Source organism: Lepisosteus platostomus, chromosome 20 (assembly GCF_059453375.1).
Source record: "Lepisosteus platostomus isolate fLepPlt1 chromosome 20, fLepPlt1.hap1, whole genome shotgun sequence".
Taxonomy (NCBI): Eukaryota; Metazoa; Chordata; class Actinopteri; order Semionotiformes; family Lepisosteidae; genus Lepisosteus; species Lepisosteus platostomus.
The window spans coordinates 13,135,686-13,151,351 of NC_142630.1; the positions used below are offsets into that span (position 1 = coordinate 13,135,686).

At 42.1% G+C, this 15,666-nt stretch overlaps 1 protein-coding gene across 3 annotated transcripts in view; it reads right to left on the bottom strand.

Moving 5' to 3' along the window:
* Positions 1 to 102: 102 nt before the first annotated feature.
* ccdc102a (coiled-coil domain containing 102A) overlaps positions 103 to 15,666 on the bottom strand; it is a 63,769-nt gene continuing 48,205 nt past the window's right edge. For all 3 annotated transcript variants that reach the window (XM_088613534.1, XM_088613535.1, XM_088613533.1), the window contains exons 7-9: positions 12,930 to 13,100; positions 11,909 to 12,012; positions 103 to 5,734 (exon numbers count right to left, since the gene is read on the bottom strand). In XM_088613534.1, coding sequence (XP_088469660.1) covers positions 5,605 to 5,734; positions 11,909 to 12,012; positions 12,930 to 13,100 — 405 coding nt within the window. In that variant the 3' untranslated portion in view covers positions 103 to 5,604. The remainder of the gene's footprint in view (positions 5,735 to 11,908; positions 12,013 to 12,929; positions 13,101 to 15,666) is intronic.

Below are 15,666 nucleotides of genomic sequence, written 5' to 3' on the forward strand. Positions count from 1 at the left end.
AATGCATGAAACAGACTCCTTGTTGTCGCTCATTGTGAGCATTTGGGTCTGCTAGAGAAAAGGGACAGAACTGCAGAAGTAACTGATGGCAGACTACTGTGATTCAGGGACATGATTTTTATTTAGAGAATGATACATGAATTCAAAACACCATGTAAAAATTGTAAAAATATATATTTTTCCCCAAAGGTACTGTATGTAACACACCATAGTATAAGGGATTAGTAATTTTTAGTATCACGCTCTGTAAAAAGGAAAGCTTGTGTCAGGAAAACAGGTCTTTTCGTTAAAAGCTCAGTTAACTAACTAAAAGAATTAACTAACAATATTTGTACTCCAAAATGGAGGGGTGGGGGCAATTACCGTATGAAGAGGGGAAAATAGCACCTGCCCAGGTTGAAAAAAAAAAAAAGAACACTTAAGAGGCAATGATTATAGACTTCCTGGTTCTTTAGCCTAAGCTTTGTAAGTGGTGATTCTATCCTTCAGCAAAAGGGCTACAAAACAATCTCCAAGGTACTGCCTGGTGCTTTTGAAAAGATTCCTAAAAAGCACATGGAGATTAGGAGAAGGAATAGGAAAGTGTTAATTTTACCATTTTGCAGTCCTTGGAACAGGACTGAAATAATAGCACATGAGGCCATTACACACTCATTTAAGGATATTCTACACAGCAGTCTTCCAGTACGGGAAGGCCAAATAATTGAAATTATTGAAATCAAGTGACAAGAGGTTAAATCACGGTGTTCAGCCCCTCTCTGCATGCACCCCAGCAGAAGCAAAATGTCAGTCGCTCAAAACTAATGACAGAAACCTTTCAAAAGTTTGAGGAATGATTAAGCCACATGCTGCTTATAAATGTATAAGTGTGACCTACAGAGCCTAAAGATCACCTTCTTTTTGGATCATCTTTCTTTTGCAGCTTTACCTGCTACAAATATCCCTCCAGGTACAAATTCTGGCACTGGTTGTCAATAGCCGTGGAATGGAAACAAAGACAGTGGATCTAATGAAGCACTGCTTTAAAAACGCTGATTTGAGCCAAAACTGAAGATGTATGAAGTGTCTTAGCATGTCCGTTTTTAACAAGTTAGTGACCTGTGGTACAAGACCAGTGCTGGGCAAAGTAACTTTAAAATGTAATCCACTACACTTGTAATGTATACAAGGGATTATATTAAATTAACAATTCACATAGACATACACTGATATTACAGATGACTTTTTACAATAATCCCCCCCATCTTATTCATTTTAAAAAGTAATCCCTTACCACAAGTAACTTTTACATGTAATGGATCAAATTATATTAAAAAAAATATTTTTCCCAAAACACTAGCCTGTAATGCAATAAATGACCATTCTGGGGTTAGAAAGTAATCAATTAAACAATGCTTCTGTTAAACACTGGGACACCAGGGATAAAGCATGGCATAAAGCAGGACTTCACAGGTCTAGGGAATGCACTGGGTGAGTAGACCCAAGATCTGATGTCATCATTTAGAAAGACAACTTGTGGGGAAAAAAGCCAGGGGTGTCCATTTATCTGTATTCAGACTCTTGCTTAAACTGCCTTATGGGCTATGTTACAAAACGTAACTGTGCTATTTTACCTGTAATGCTCGTATTGGGAATTCTGCTAATTTTGGTGTTTAATATGGGACAAAGTGCATCTAATGTTTAGACTTTGTTTTGTTATTTTAAAAAGCCTTGAGATGATCTCATAAAACGTGCTACAGTATGTCTAAGAAATAAGCACCATGTGGTACATGAAATGGGATGAGTTAGGGTCTTATTTTGTTGGAAAACATTGTACTCGTCAAACCACTCAAAAAGCACTACTGAAAAATACACAGAGAGCTCCTTCTTGATGGTTAAAGAAAACTATTAGCTCTCAACCAAACAAAAGCATTTTGATTTCATTTTCTGTTGAAGGATTAAATACAGAATCATATGCTGGACACCAGGATCGGAGAGCATCTTGAAACATTCCAAATTTTGACAGAACCCCAGTTTTGGCTTTCAGCTTCCACAATAATCCCAAGACCACACTGTGCTCCAGCACCTGTGAGCTTGCAAATTTCCCAGAACCTGCTTTGCTGACACAAAGGATTCCCTTTCAAGAGCACATTTTACAAAAAGCACACCCCAACTATGTATAAAATAAAATACTCAGCATTTCAAGATCCACTGAGAAGATCCAGGGCTAAAATATAAATAAACAGGACTTGGTAAAACGTATCTTTTACACCCTTTTTTAAGTACAAACCTACAAAAGGAATTTATTAAAATAAAGAAGAGCTATGTAAATATTAACAGTAACAATGAAAACATTCAACTTTTCAAATCGCAGCTTCTTGTCTTATAATTATCTTGGTGGATTCAGGTCCAGTTCTAAAGCTTGGACCTTCCCCAAAATGTATCAAAACAGCCACCAAGGGACAAATCAAAAATACCACCAACCTTGAATCTGGGAGGAAGGGGGAGATGAACCGCAGGTGTAAATAAGAGCTCAATTGTGCACAGTGACACATTCTGAGTAATATGATGTGATGAAGTCTGACTTGGAAGATTCAGGGAACCATTTAAACCATCACGACTTATATCGATGTACTTCAGCAATCCTTGCTTATTTTTACCACAAGAAGTGGAGCTTGTCACTTGTTTTTTTCATTTAACCGCACACACAACTGAAAATCTCATTTCAGTTTCTTACTATCAGTTTGGGTTGCCAGCAGTCTCTCAACTCCTGCTGCCTAATCTGTCATCTCGTACTGCCCGTCCTTGTGAGTATCTGTACCAGTGGACTGAGGAGAAGAAAATGGGTTAGCCATTGGCATGGCCATGAGGAAGCAGATGCAGCTTCTCCTGAGATTTTCTTATGTCCGCAGAGGGATCCCATTGCTCCATGCTGTGTAACTATACAAGTCCTCCATTGTGGCCAATAAAGTGCTCCGTTCACAAAGCCACAAGAACCCTCACCTTTTAATGAAACAACAGCATTAGGACTCCTACAAAGAAGATTCAGGGAAATGGAAAGATTTTCTACGGGACAAACTGAGGGGTCAGCTTTTATTATTGCTTTTCTTAGAAAGTGACCAACTGTGAAACTGAAAGCTGACCTCGAATTGCACAGCGGATGACCCACAGGATGACTGAATTGGTAATGGGGATCCCAACTCCTTCTGTAGGTTCTTCTATATCCATTTTCTTTTTCAACTTCTTTTTTCTCATTTTACTCATTCACTTTGCTTTCCTTAAAATCTTCAACATTATTTCATTCAGCTCAGGAGAGAGCTGGTGGGAGTTAGCCTGGCCCTTGAGTCCAGGGTGAAGATCAGCAACAGTTTTCCCCCACTCAAACTGTCCATTAAAGAAGGAAAGGTTTCTAGACAGAATTGGAAAAGCTGGGACTGGTCCCCAGTTCTTCTTCATTTGAAGCTCTTTTACTGATGGTGCTTATAACAAGGACCAGCAGGTCTGATGCTTCATACTCCCTGTGTACTCTGAGTAAAAACACATCTCCTCTAATTCCTTAGAAGGAAAACATTCGCCCATTAATTTAGTACAAATGCTGACTGGACATGAAAGCTTTGTGAACTTGAACAGCTATGGGATTGGAGTTCCTTGTAGCTTCTGGCTTTGTAGTGATTCTGCACCCCATGAAATGTCAAAGTCTAGAATGTGTCTGAAAGACGTCGTTGTCATAGACACTGAGCACAGCCTGAAAAAGCCTTAAAGAGAATGACACACAGCACTCTTATCAGTTGTGACCCCCACTGAAAACGCTGAGAGCAAAAAATAGCACCTAGAGGGACCACAGCCAGAGACTTACTAGGAGAGGATGAAAAATGCACAAACAAACTAGGGAATAACTTCTCTGAATTCTCTTCTTTGTCCTACAACCTGCCTGGCAGGGTGCGACTGCAGTGCCAGCGGCCTGGCTGAGGTAAGAACAAGGAGTCTGCTGACAGTCGCTCTCCCTGCGACTTTCACCCCAGAGGGTGTGGGATAGCACCCACTGCCTAATAGGACACAGTAGACAGGAGAGATCACAGCTGCAACAGCAGCTGGACGACCACTGATGGGGAAATTACAAGGCCAACAACAAACAAACAAACATCACAAAAAGGAGAAAAACAGCCCATCTTTGCCACAGGAAAAAAAGGCAATTCCAATTAAAGTCCTTTAGAAATCACTTCCACATACATTAAAGAAAATCTTAAAGTACGACAGCTCTTGATGCTTCTCAAGCTTTCCACTGCCCTCCTTGGGCTGATTTTTTGGTTCGTTTCCATAGCAACGTCCATTGCGTGAAGAGGTTTGTCGCCAATGACCCTGCTTCCCAGACCAGAGATGACATTTTCCACATTGGCGACTGAGGGGACTTGATAACCTGCTCCACAACCATACTGAAGAGAGTTTCTCTCCCTGTAAAATCCGCTTAACCAGGTCTAACTTGCCTGGCCTGGATGGTTTACATAAACAATGCACTTTTAGAAAGCTATTGTACTAATCCCTACAATTAGCACAAACAAACGTGCTTGAAAAGGGTGTGGTACTGACCCCCCTAGCAAGACCTCAGTGATGTCACACCACAGCTTCAGAGCATCAGAGCACCCCCGACAGATAACACCAGCACTTTACAGTACTACACAAACCAGCTAACATACAATATTTATGAAGCTAAATAGAAAAATGTAGTACAATTCATTTAAAAAAAAAGATAAATAATTTCAGCTATAACCATTGCAAATAGCTTGGTCCCCAGGAATGGCTTTAACTACAGTGTCTGGGGGAAGGAATTGTCTTATTGCTTCTGGATATCGAGTCATTTCTTCAGACGTCCGCCCGTTCTTTTGATTACATTTTTTTTTGTAAGTTTAGGAAATTTGAAATCTGTTGAAACGCGAGCTGCTCGTATTATACTTGTATCTGAGTGTGTCCAATATTCCCCTGAGAGAATCTGGTGATGACAAAAACGCGTGCGGAGTTGCAAGACGGGCGTTCTCCTCAAGGGGGCGCTGCAGAATCAAGTCCAATGTCCCCGTGTCAAACGAAGGGAGTGAGGCTTGGTGGTGTGGGGTGAGGGGGGGGGGGGGGCACACTGTGAGCCTTCTTTAAAATTCCCTCACGAGCATTTTTACATTTTCAGGCATCCTCACAGTTTTTGGACAAACAAAAGAAAGGAGAGAGAACTCTTCCCCCAGCCATGCCGAGGTGGAGAAAGACAGAAAGACGATCCAGGGAGCCAAGTAAGCAGAAAGGCCCACAAGAGTCTTAGGAGTGAAGTGAGTAGCTAGGAAAAGAAGATGGACCCCCCGCCCCCTGGCAGGGCAATGCTCTTCCTCTGCAACAGCCGAGCTCTGGAATCGGCACTCCGGCAGCAGAGCTCAGATCTTCTCTGGCCACCGATCCTCTAGGACTGGGGTCTTGGAGACAAAAAGTCCTCCTGCCCCAGTGCTGGTGATCCTGTGGGTATCTGTGAGGCTAAAGGCTACAATAAGCGCAGTGTGTGCTTGTTCGACACAGACCTGGGCTAGCCACGTCTGCTGCGGTCGCCGGTCCTCCGCCTGCCTATCTTCCCGCTGCTCGGATTCTCTCCTACGGAATCTGGATCTGCAGGGCCTCCTCTTCCTCGTCCGGGTCACTGGGCAGCTCATCGGGCTCCTCGGGGCTGAAGAGGGAGCTCCTCATCTTTCCAAAGAGGCTGGGGTTCACCTGTCGCCGCAGCCTGGTGAAAACAACAACCAGGGCCAGCCGAGAGATGAGAAACACCAGGAAGCAGCAGAGGCTCGGAGGACAGCAGTCCGTCCGGAGCTAATCTCAGGACCACTCAGTTATCCGCCAATTTCACAAAGCCACAAAACACAGCCTCTTACTGGGAGTCATCGTGCTTTAGTGGAGGTATCAGTATTACCTATTGATATTGCAATCTACTGTTCTGTGGCTAGACAGTTCAAATTCAAGTTTGGGAGCAGACTTTGATAAATGCATCTAATATTTACATTGTACACACATGCATATGATCACAGATTAAAATACACCTGGGACAGCAATGACAAAACAACAAAAAAGCATTTGAAAGCGCTTGATTCTTAGTACCAAATTTACCATTCGTAGCCCTAAGTGTCATCTGTCATAATTTACAAGTGAATAACCCTACCTGCAGAGAATGATTCCTCAAACAAGACTTTATGTGCAAATTATAACGACGTACACTTATCAGTCATCAAGGTAAATACGCGTTTATAAGAAGAATGAGATATCGCCTTGCTTCCCAAAGCTTTTCCCTTTTGTGCAGATTTTACAGTGCTGGCTGAAAGGTGATAAATTATACACACACAGTTTAGAACACAGCCCAGGGCAAGGCAATGGCATTTGGAGCATTTGCAAAGTTATTTATTTATAATCTGAGATATGCCGTCAGAATCCGGTTATTTCCTTTTCAGTCTTTCCTTGTTACATCCCTGCTTCTGTTCCATTTGTGTATTATTGGAGCAAAGGCACTGGAACACTGGATTCTATAGTTTTACATGTGTATCTTACAGATGGGTTGAAAAAACATCTATTCATTCACCTTTTTACTACTTGAATGATTTACAAAGTGATTTCTTCACCCAATCGTAGCAGCATTTTTTTTTAATTGTTAACTTTGAACGCAGAGCTTCCAAATAAAATCTGTGACAGATTCTACAAATGACCGCAGCCTTATACCTAGTCCCAGACCTGCAAAGGCCTTGAGAAAAGCAATGCGGACTGTCAGGTTCACGGTGTATTTTGAAGCCCTACAGTGCAGTGCGTCCGTTCACCGTCTTTATTTGATTAGGTCTGGTCTAATTTATTTAACAGAGAACATGATGCATCTTCTGCAGACACCTGAGAGCAAAGTGTGAAACGCGATCGAACCAGGCATCCAGCCTCAGCGCGCTTGCCAGTCAGGCCCTGCATAACCAGGAATGACTGATGCAAAGACCTAAAATGAAGAAATGAAATCCGGTCCTGGAAAGGAAAAAACAAATCTCAACCTCCCCCCCAAAAAACAGGACAGCGTGGACAGCTTTGTGAAAATCTGCAAGAATCTTAAGACAAGTAGACAATCCCCATTCCCTATTATTCTCTTCTTATTTATATTATATCTGTATATTTCTAAATGGAACATGGAGGAACAATGGGTGTACTACATGGTCAAAGAAATTTGAAAAGTCAAATTATCCAGGATGAAAACTCCAAATTGATGCAGTTCTCTTAGCTGAAAACAGACGCAGCACAGCCACTGCATTAAGGGGTTAACAAAAGGCTTATACTTTGGCCCTTTGTCATCAGAGAGCATTGAAAGCATTCATCTCCTGCAGCCAGAAACTGTATCCAACCCACAGACCCCCGGCACAGTAGCTATATGAAGATGATCATATCCTCCCTCTATGAGCACTGGGTAAGCTGACGAGAATTTGGAGCTTTTAATGGTGCTGAATTACATATAATGGTGTTTTGACCATAGTCACCCGCTCACTAAAAGCTTTTATATTGAGCCCAGACACTTAGCTAGGTCATATTAAGGTGAATGGCCATAAATCTTCTCCACAGGCAAGAAAAATTGCAAAAAGTTTGTCAGGAATTTATGTAGGAGCCAGGGCAATTTGGATATCATGTCGCTGTATAGAAAAAGAAGGAAAATGAAAAACCACAGCTCCCAAGCTTTGGAAAATGTTCACTCTTATTCAGCAAGGACAGGTGGAGAGACAACTGACCAATAGAAGATGATTAAATGCAGCTTCTATTTATTGACAATATCAGCTCTCTTGAAATCCAAGACTCTTCTGACAATTGCTCACTGCCCCAGCATCCTGTTTCAAATATGGATTTATTTTCAAATCGCTCTAACAAAAGAAATACAACTCAAACTCCCTTGTTGTTTCTCATTTCACAATATTTCTTAGAAACACAACACGGTCTCAGAGAGCTTTAGCTCAGATGCTCATTTGAACAGCACAAGCGCCGAGTATCTTCCAGCATTCTGTCCCTCTACGTCATCAGGTTTAACAGCTTTGACAAGTGGAGCTCTCACCTAAAATTCAACTAGAAAATCGGGTCACTGCTTTTCGTGATCAATTAAGACAACACTGGCTGCATCAAAATGATCTCCATCTTGTTTGCTTAAAAGGGCATCCCCCCCAAAATAACTAAATACACCACCTCCTTTTGTTTAGCTTTATAATGCTAATCAGATGTTTTTAATTTGTTAAATAAGCAAATGGCACTGTGGTATAAAGAGCAACTTCATCCCTCTGTGACCTTCTGGTGAGTGAACCGGGTTTCAATTGAATTCTGGAGTTAAATCGATAAAGAACTAAACTTTACCCCTCTTTCTTACTTCATAGCTAAGCATGAGGGCATTTGGAAGCAGTTAACATTCTCCTGATCATGCGCCCACACACAAAATTTCCATCTTTAGAAGCCTGTGATTCATTGAACTGGCTTTATTTGCATGAGGCCATTCCAAAAAGAGCTGTATAACTGCCATGATTTTATGTCCCCAAGTTACATCCTGGATAAACACAAGCGTATATATTAAAGTTGCTAGTGAATAAGAAGTCTCTTCAAAGTCTACTGCTTTAGCCAAGGCTAGAATTTATTGAGGCAGTTCTATCTATAATATCCAGCAAAAAAGAGCCAAATGCTCTATTGTTTCCTCAGTGAGTTCGGCTGTATATTACTTGAGGTGAATATTTCTCAATAACTGACACACGGAGATCAATGAAGGCTTCAGGACAGTGGCCACAGCACCCCTATAAAACTGCTGCTTTAGACACTGGACACATGAAATGAGAAATACAATTTCCTATTTAATGTAATTCCCTATTTAAAGTGCTGCTGTTATTTGCTGTACACTTCTTTTTTTCTAGGAAAGAAAAACAAATCTAAAAAAGTTTCTGCATCAATATTAAAAGTATCCCTAGTCTGCATGGAAATAAGCAGGCTGGAGACCATGAGCAGATCGATCCGGATCCTGATCAAAGAAGAGGGGCTGGAAGAGAACTAAGGTTGTGTTCTCAAACTGCCCTTGGTTCCTCCTCCTCATGCCTTCATATCCTTCCTCAGACTGGTTCAGAAATGAGCTTTCTGATTACAGAGTGTAGGGTCATAAAATGATTTTCTACCAAGTGTGAAAAAATATAAAGCCTCATTCAATAGTGCACTCTCCTGAAGGGAGTAAACGAGCCAAGACACACCCAGGTCTCGTCTCAGCACAGAGGCAGGACTGTCGAATCACAAGAGGACAGACTGCAAAGCCGACAACAACTCTCTGCCGGAAAACCAGCACAGAGCTTCAGGGTTAAGGCCAGAGCTCGTCCCCTGCCCTGGAAACAAACTTATTTACTGTACATGCTTTAGGTAGCCAAGGATTTGTTATTAAATTATCAATACTAAGAGCCCAGAATCTGGAGCTTCTAATTTCACAGGCAGATGCGTGAACAGCAGGTTTCACAAAGAAACAGTGGAAACTGAAGTTTAAGTGCATTTGGGGGTATTTTGTCATTTCGTTTATCTTTTAAAGGACAGTTACAGTGGCAAGAGTTTGAAGTGAAAGAGACACATTGGCAATATGATATCTCTCAAACTGTCCATGTCTTTAACGCTAGGCAGTGTGAATGATAGTTATGGAAAAGCGTTTTTTGGCATCCACTCTCACTGAAGAAAACTGTCTTCCTTTCTGCGCTTTCCCTCAGCGTTGCTTGAAATACAAGATAAGGGAGCAGCAGGAGCAGAGGACACTGGAGATAAAGGTGGGAGTGCAGGCAGGGACTGACAGTGCAGATATACTGAGGCAGCCCGGGAGTTGGGCTCTTCAGCAAATCGCAGGAGCCAGAGGTGGTCGTCAGCCTTTCCCATCTGCAGACACATTTTTCCTTCAAGGTTATTTCCAGTTATACAGAAACACGGTTGTCTTTTCAGTAGGTCTGGTTGCAACACACACGAGTTAGCGCTTAGCATAAATGCCAATAACGCAAAACTTATTTTCATAATAGTCAAATTATACCATCAAAGTTCTATAGAGATAAATGCCTTGTGAATATTTTTAATGGGTTAATTAAGTCAACATCCAGATTAAGTGTTACAAATGCAGCTGGGGTTCATTTCTCTCCCTTATTCAGTTCTGTGCTCTCTAATGATCCTCTAAGCCATAGCCAGTTTGTGGACCAGTAATTTGCTTGTTCTTCATGTAAATGCTAGTGATTAATAGCATGAGTGCAGCACTTATAGATGAAGTTTTTCATTTTGAGAAGTGTCTGACTATTTTAAGAACTATGTGACAGAATGAGTATTCTAGCTGAATAATACAGCCTTCCGGAATGGCAGTGGCACATCTCTGCAGGCATTCTCCAAATTTCACTGCCGCCCATCTCCTTGTTTCATATGTGGGAGAACGAGGGGGAGGGGGTAGCCACTCAGTTAAGGAATGGGCCATTGAGTTGCGTCTATAACCAGCCTTTTGCAAAATTATTAGCTGCACAGAAACTGTAAGACCACGACTGAAATTCCTAACAGCCATCTGCTGTAATCAACCCTGATGCAACCTAGCCATGTCAGTCGGTTAATAATTCAGTCCTCCTATCATTTCACAATGATCCTCACCAATGGGACGAGAGACAACCAAGAATCCCGTAGAAGCCTTAAACACATGCTTCACCACAATTCCATATCTGCATACACTGTAGCCTGGAAAAAAGGCCGAACAACAGCCAGCAACATGCCCAAATGAAACAGATTAAGCCAATTCTGCTTAAACATCTGTCTCGTTTGGCTATAAAGAACAGAAAGATGACTACAGCTTTAACCGGTATTTTTTTCAATGAGCAATTATGATCTAAAACGAGGTCTTTTGAAATCTCGTCAATAAGAATAGCTCATTTTAGTTATTAAAAATCAGAAAGACATGGAAAAACAAAGACACAGGCTCAAAAGAAATGTGAGTTATACAACCCTGCTACAAAAGTCAAGAGACATTATTCTCGCTTGGATATGGATCATACTTTAAACAGTAATTGGAATTTCAAGGAAAGGGGCACTAGCAAACAGTTTCACAGAAAGCGCTGCAGAGTGCTGGATAACTCTGTTTTAGAATTCAATGTCACCTACAGTGAATTAGTACAGCACAGCTGTATTGGGTTAAACTGTGTTGTGGATAAGACGGGGTGTAGTCTATTAATGGATTTCAATTTTAAAATCACTGCCTCGGTCATTCATCTCTGCCGTCGCCAAATAAAAGTGGGGAAGATGAGAATTGAAGCACTTAATTATAAAAACCTGAATCATAGCCTCTTGCTTTCTAAAGAATCCTAAGCATTGACACATGTGAGATTTCTCTTCAGGAGCTGTGCTTTTACCACAGTGAAACATTCTTTAGAGCTTTAAGGTGGGACAACATCTCTCCGTTACTACGGTAACTAGCACTTCAGTGGCTAGCAAAAGGGAGGGGCCTCGCGATATTGGCTGATGGACGGCAATGGAATGGAGAGGGAATGATAATAAAGCTGGGTTCTGTTGAGAGAAGGTCAGGAGATGAGCTCAAGTCACGTCACATGGCAGGAACTGGAGCTGGGACTTCAGGTGACAGACTGTCAGGAGCAGAGGTGGAGAGCAGTCAAGCAACTGACAAGCACAATGGCCACCATGTCTATTAAAGTCTGGGTTCAGATGAGCTCTGGGGACGCGTCACAATGCATTACAGCAACTGTAGTTTCTTTAGAAAGAAAGGCACAGTAAAATATTTCAGTGACTGGTGATTCTATTGTAAGAATAACCGCTTTAAAACTATGCAAACCTGTAATGGCAGAAAAACGCACAGCTTATACATCCATCACTGATGTAAAACATGTCGCCTGCAAGGAGCGTGCTGGTTTACCTGGATTGAAGGTGCTCCAGCTGGACCTGCAGGTTCTCAGTCTGTTCTACCTGCTCGTCCAAAGACCTCTGCAGCTTTCTGGTCTGATTATGAGCCTCGTCAAGCTGAAACACACAAAAACATGATGGAGGGCACAGGGGCATCTTTCTACAAACACTCCCACTCTGTTTAACAACCTCTACACCTTTAAACACCGTACATTTACCACTGCTTGATAATGCTATACTGGCACCACAGAGATCTAGCTCTTTTATATATATATAAATGCAAAACTGAAATGCTATACTCAGAGGGATTTTAGCAAATATTTTAATAATTTATATTAATCAAAATTTGAAAATGTAAATTAATATACAGATCAAATAATCATGAGATGCTTTCATAATAAAATGTTATACACTGTGTACATGGAAAAAGAATATAAAAATTGACTTCCGGAAAGCTGGTCCCTTACAGAGCCAGCTTCCTGCTTTTCCAGGTTTAGTCTGCTGACGGTCGAGGCAGAAAATCTCATTGTCTTGGCAACTTCTCTCATTAACAAGCTTCCTCTAGTGATATTGACAACAACCCTGCCATCTTCAACACTCAAGTGGGGTGTGGTCTTATCTTTTACTGTTGTTGAATTACTTAAAATCAAGTTGTTGTTTTTTTATAAACAGGTGTTTTCATTGATTCTTATTCTACACATTCAAATTTTAATTCAATTCAGCTATCAAACTTTGAACTTTTTAAAGAAAAGACATGCTTTGCGCTCACCAGCACAGGGAACAATCGATCAACAAACCCGCCTTCTCACTATTAAACATGTCAGGAAGTACATATCTGTGCCCAATGAGCCATGAGAGACACTTTGCCATGTAAAATTTCAGTACACTTTAGGGCTTTGGGCTTTAGTATCCTAAAACAATGGCAAACCTAATTTTAGAACCTATTCTCCATGGACCTCACTGGCACGTTGTCCAATACTCGACCACGGAGCCGTCCTGCAGGCTGGATGTGGCCCAGGTCCTGGCGGGCTCACCTCGTCCTCGGCCTGTGCCAGCTCCTTCTTCAGCTCCTCCACCCGCAGCCTCAGCTTCTTCACCTCGCCCTCGTGCTGCTCCACCCTCCGGTTGGCATGGGCCAGCTCCGCCATCTTCTCCTGGTACTGCTTCTTCAGCTTGGAGTGCACGTGGCGCATGTCGGCCAGCTCCTGAAGGGGGACGGTGAAAGGCAGCTGTTTAGTCGCCAACAGCAGGCTCCTTCGCTGTGCAGCTGCAGCACAAGACGCAGAGAGGAAGTAAGGGTTCTTCAGCGATATTAATTCCTCTCTGTCATGTGCACATTATTAGTTGATAACTACTACTGCCTGCTTAGGATCAGTGTTGGTCAAACTGTCTGCATTGAGAGAAGAACTGTACATTAGTCATACAGGCACATGAGCGGTGCTGTTTTTTTTCATGCTTACTGCTCTTCCAAGCACTGTTTTTCTCGTGTTATGGAATGACAGGTTTAGAAAGTTTGCCTGCACTTGAGCGTTTTGTGTGGGAGATGGTGCAGAAGTGTAGATTGTGACCGTATAAAAGCCCCCCCCAAATCCTTGCCAATCCTTGTTTTGTAAAGCAGCCCAGAGAGAGGTGATGTACTGCACTAAAACGCCACTCTAGCAATCAGGCGCTTTGAAATCCTACTCTGAACAAATTTGACATTACCTGTTTATATACAGATGTTGGCAAACAAGTAGAAACTGCGTGGAAGTTCATTTAAAAGCAGGAATAGGAGGCACATCTTTACACAAAGGGGTGAGGGAACATGGAACAAGCTACCCAACCATATGATTGACTTTGGCCTCATTGAAGAAACAGCTGGATGAGATCTTTGGATCAAGTTACTATTACCTACCAAACAACCCAAATGGCTGAACGGCCTTCTCTTATTTCGAACCTTTCTTATGTTCTTATGTACAGTACATGTATATATGCATTTAAGGTTGAAAGCCAACAATCAACTCGGCAGACAACACCACAAGAGGTAAAACATGTTTGTCCAGTTTGTTCCATGAAGACAATTTTGAGATGACTGAAATGGAAGACACATCCTACTGAAACGCATCCTTTTGTTTCAGGATAAATTAAAGCTGAGAAGTGGATGCTTTACTTTACTGAAAATGGGATATACTCCTCTCAAAGCTTCCTCCTTCTGTACAGTTTTCACAGAAGAACGAAAGGCAATAGAAAACCACTTTATGATTCTGATGACATCTGCTGTCATGGCTGACAAAGATGTATGGAATTAGGTTCCCATCGGTCAACGTTTTGACTTCCGTCCGTTCGTAGTTAATCAAATAAAGAAAAGCCATCGAAAGACATGTCAGCTCTGCAAATTCCCCAAGTAGACAATGCCAGCAGGCAGACAACACGAGACTTCACATGCCTGCAGACTGAGCCCTGCTGCACATCACTTCTCATACACTGCTGATCAATCTGTACAGCCTCTGCACACTTGACACACCAAGCTCTGTACAGATTAATGATGATCTGTGTTAATCGCGTGGATTTAAAAAGGAAAAGAAAAATGAAGCAAATGGAGCTTTTAAGGTCTAGGGTAAAGGTAGAGAGGTTTAGGGCAATGAAAGTAAACACCTTTAAACTTTCAAAAATGACAGGTTACCACATAGTAGAATCCTAGCACCTTTGATGTTAAAGAATTTGAGACAGGGTTAAGCCTTCCTGATCACCAGCAGGGAAATGATTATTTCCAGGACATAAAATTAAATACAGACGAGACAAGGACTTCCCAACATGAGGATGAGTGTTGGTCTGGGCAAAACTGGCATTTTATACCATCACTCTTGACTAGGATTTCCATCCACCACTGGCCCAGTTTATTTTTAAGGGGACATCTCAAGCACTCCTGCAGAATTGGAACATGGTCCTTCAGCTACGTCAGAACAGACAGAGGAGCCCACACACATCAACAGAGCTTACAGCAGCTGGGTATGTGTCACAGAGACTTCAATATACGTGTGCTCTGCTTCCAAGCCGCAGGTCGATGGTGACCAGCGGGTGCCTGCATAACACTCAGAGGATGGCAGAGTCTTAACTCTGCTTTGTATCAGAGTTAATAATTGATATGCCAGTTAACTTGCTCAGTCATTTAGGCAGGGACGGAGGCAGCATTATGCATTATAAATGAAACTGAGAACTGACCTCACACAATGTACGTCTCTGTCTGACTGAAGCTTGAGGCAGGCTCTGCTCCACTTCATATTGAAAACGTTTGCAAAAAAAGGAGGTGGAGGGACGCAGAGTGAGACTGAAGGAGTCAGAAGGGGCTGACTCAGATGGTCACTGGCAAACCGGTGGTGTTGGGGTGGGGGGGGAATGCAGAGGGAACTCAGGTCATGAATAATTAGTACATGACTCCAAGCTAAGCAGAGCGGATGGCTCACGCCCAGCCCCAGACACATGCATTAATAAAGAGACACTCGCCCTGCCATCACAGGGGACAAGAGGCAGTGAGGGCCAGACAGAAAAATAAGAGAGAGAATGATTGGGTGTCTTTTCTCTCGTATCACTTACTAATGTGGAGAGAAAGGGCACATGACAGATTTATTTGAAGGCAAGTTCATCTTCCTGAAAAACGTGACAATTCATTTGGCTCTTAAGCCTGGCTGAAAGCTGAAGGGAAAGGAAAAATGTGCAGTATTATTAGTACCATTGCGTAGCTGTTGTTGGTCTTTCTTGTTTTTTTGGTCTAAACCTCAGTGTGATGTCAGA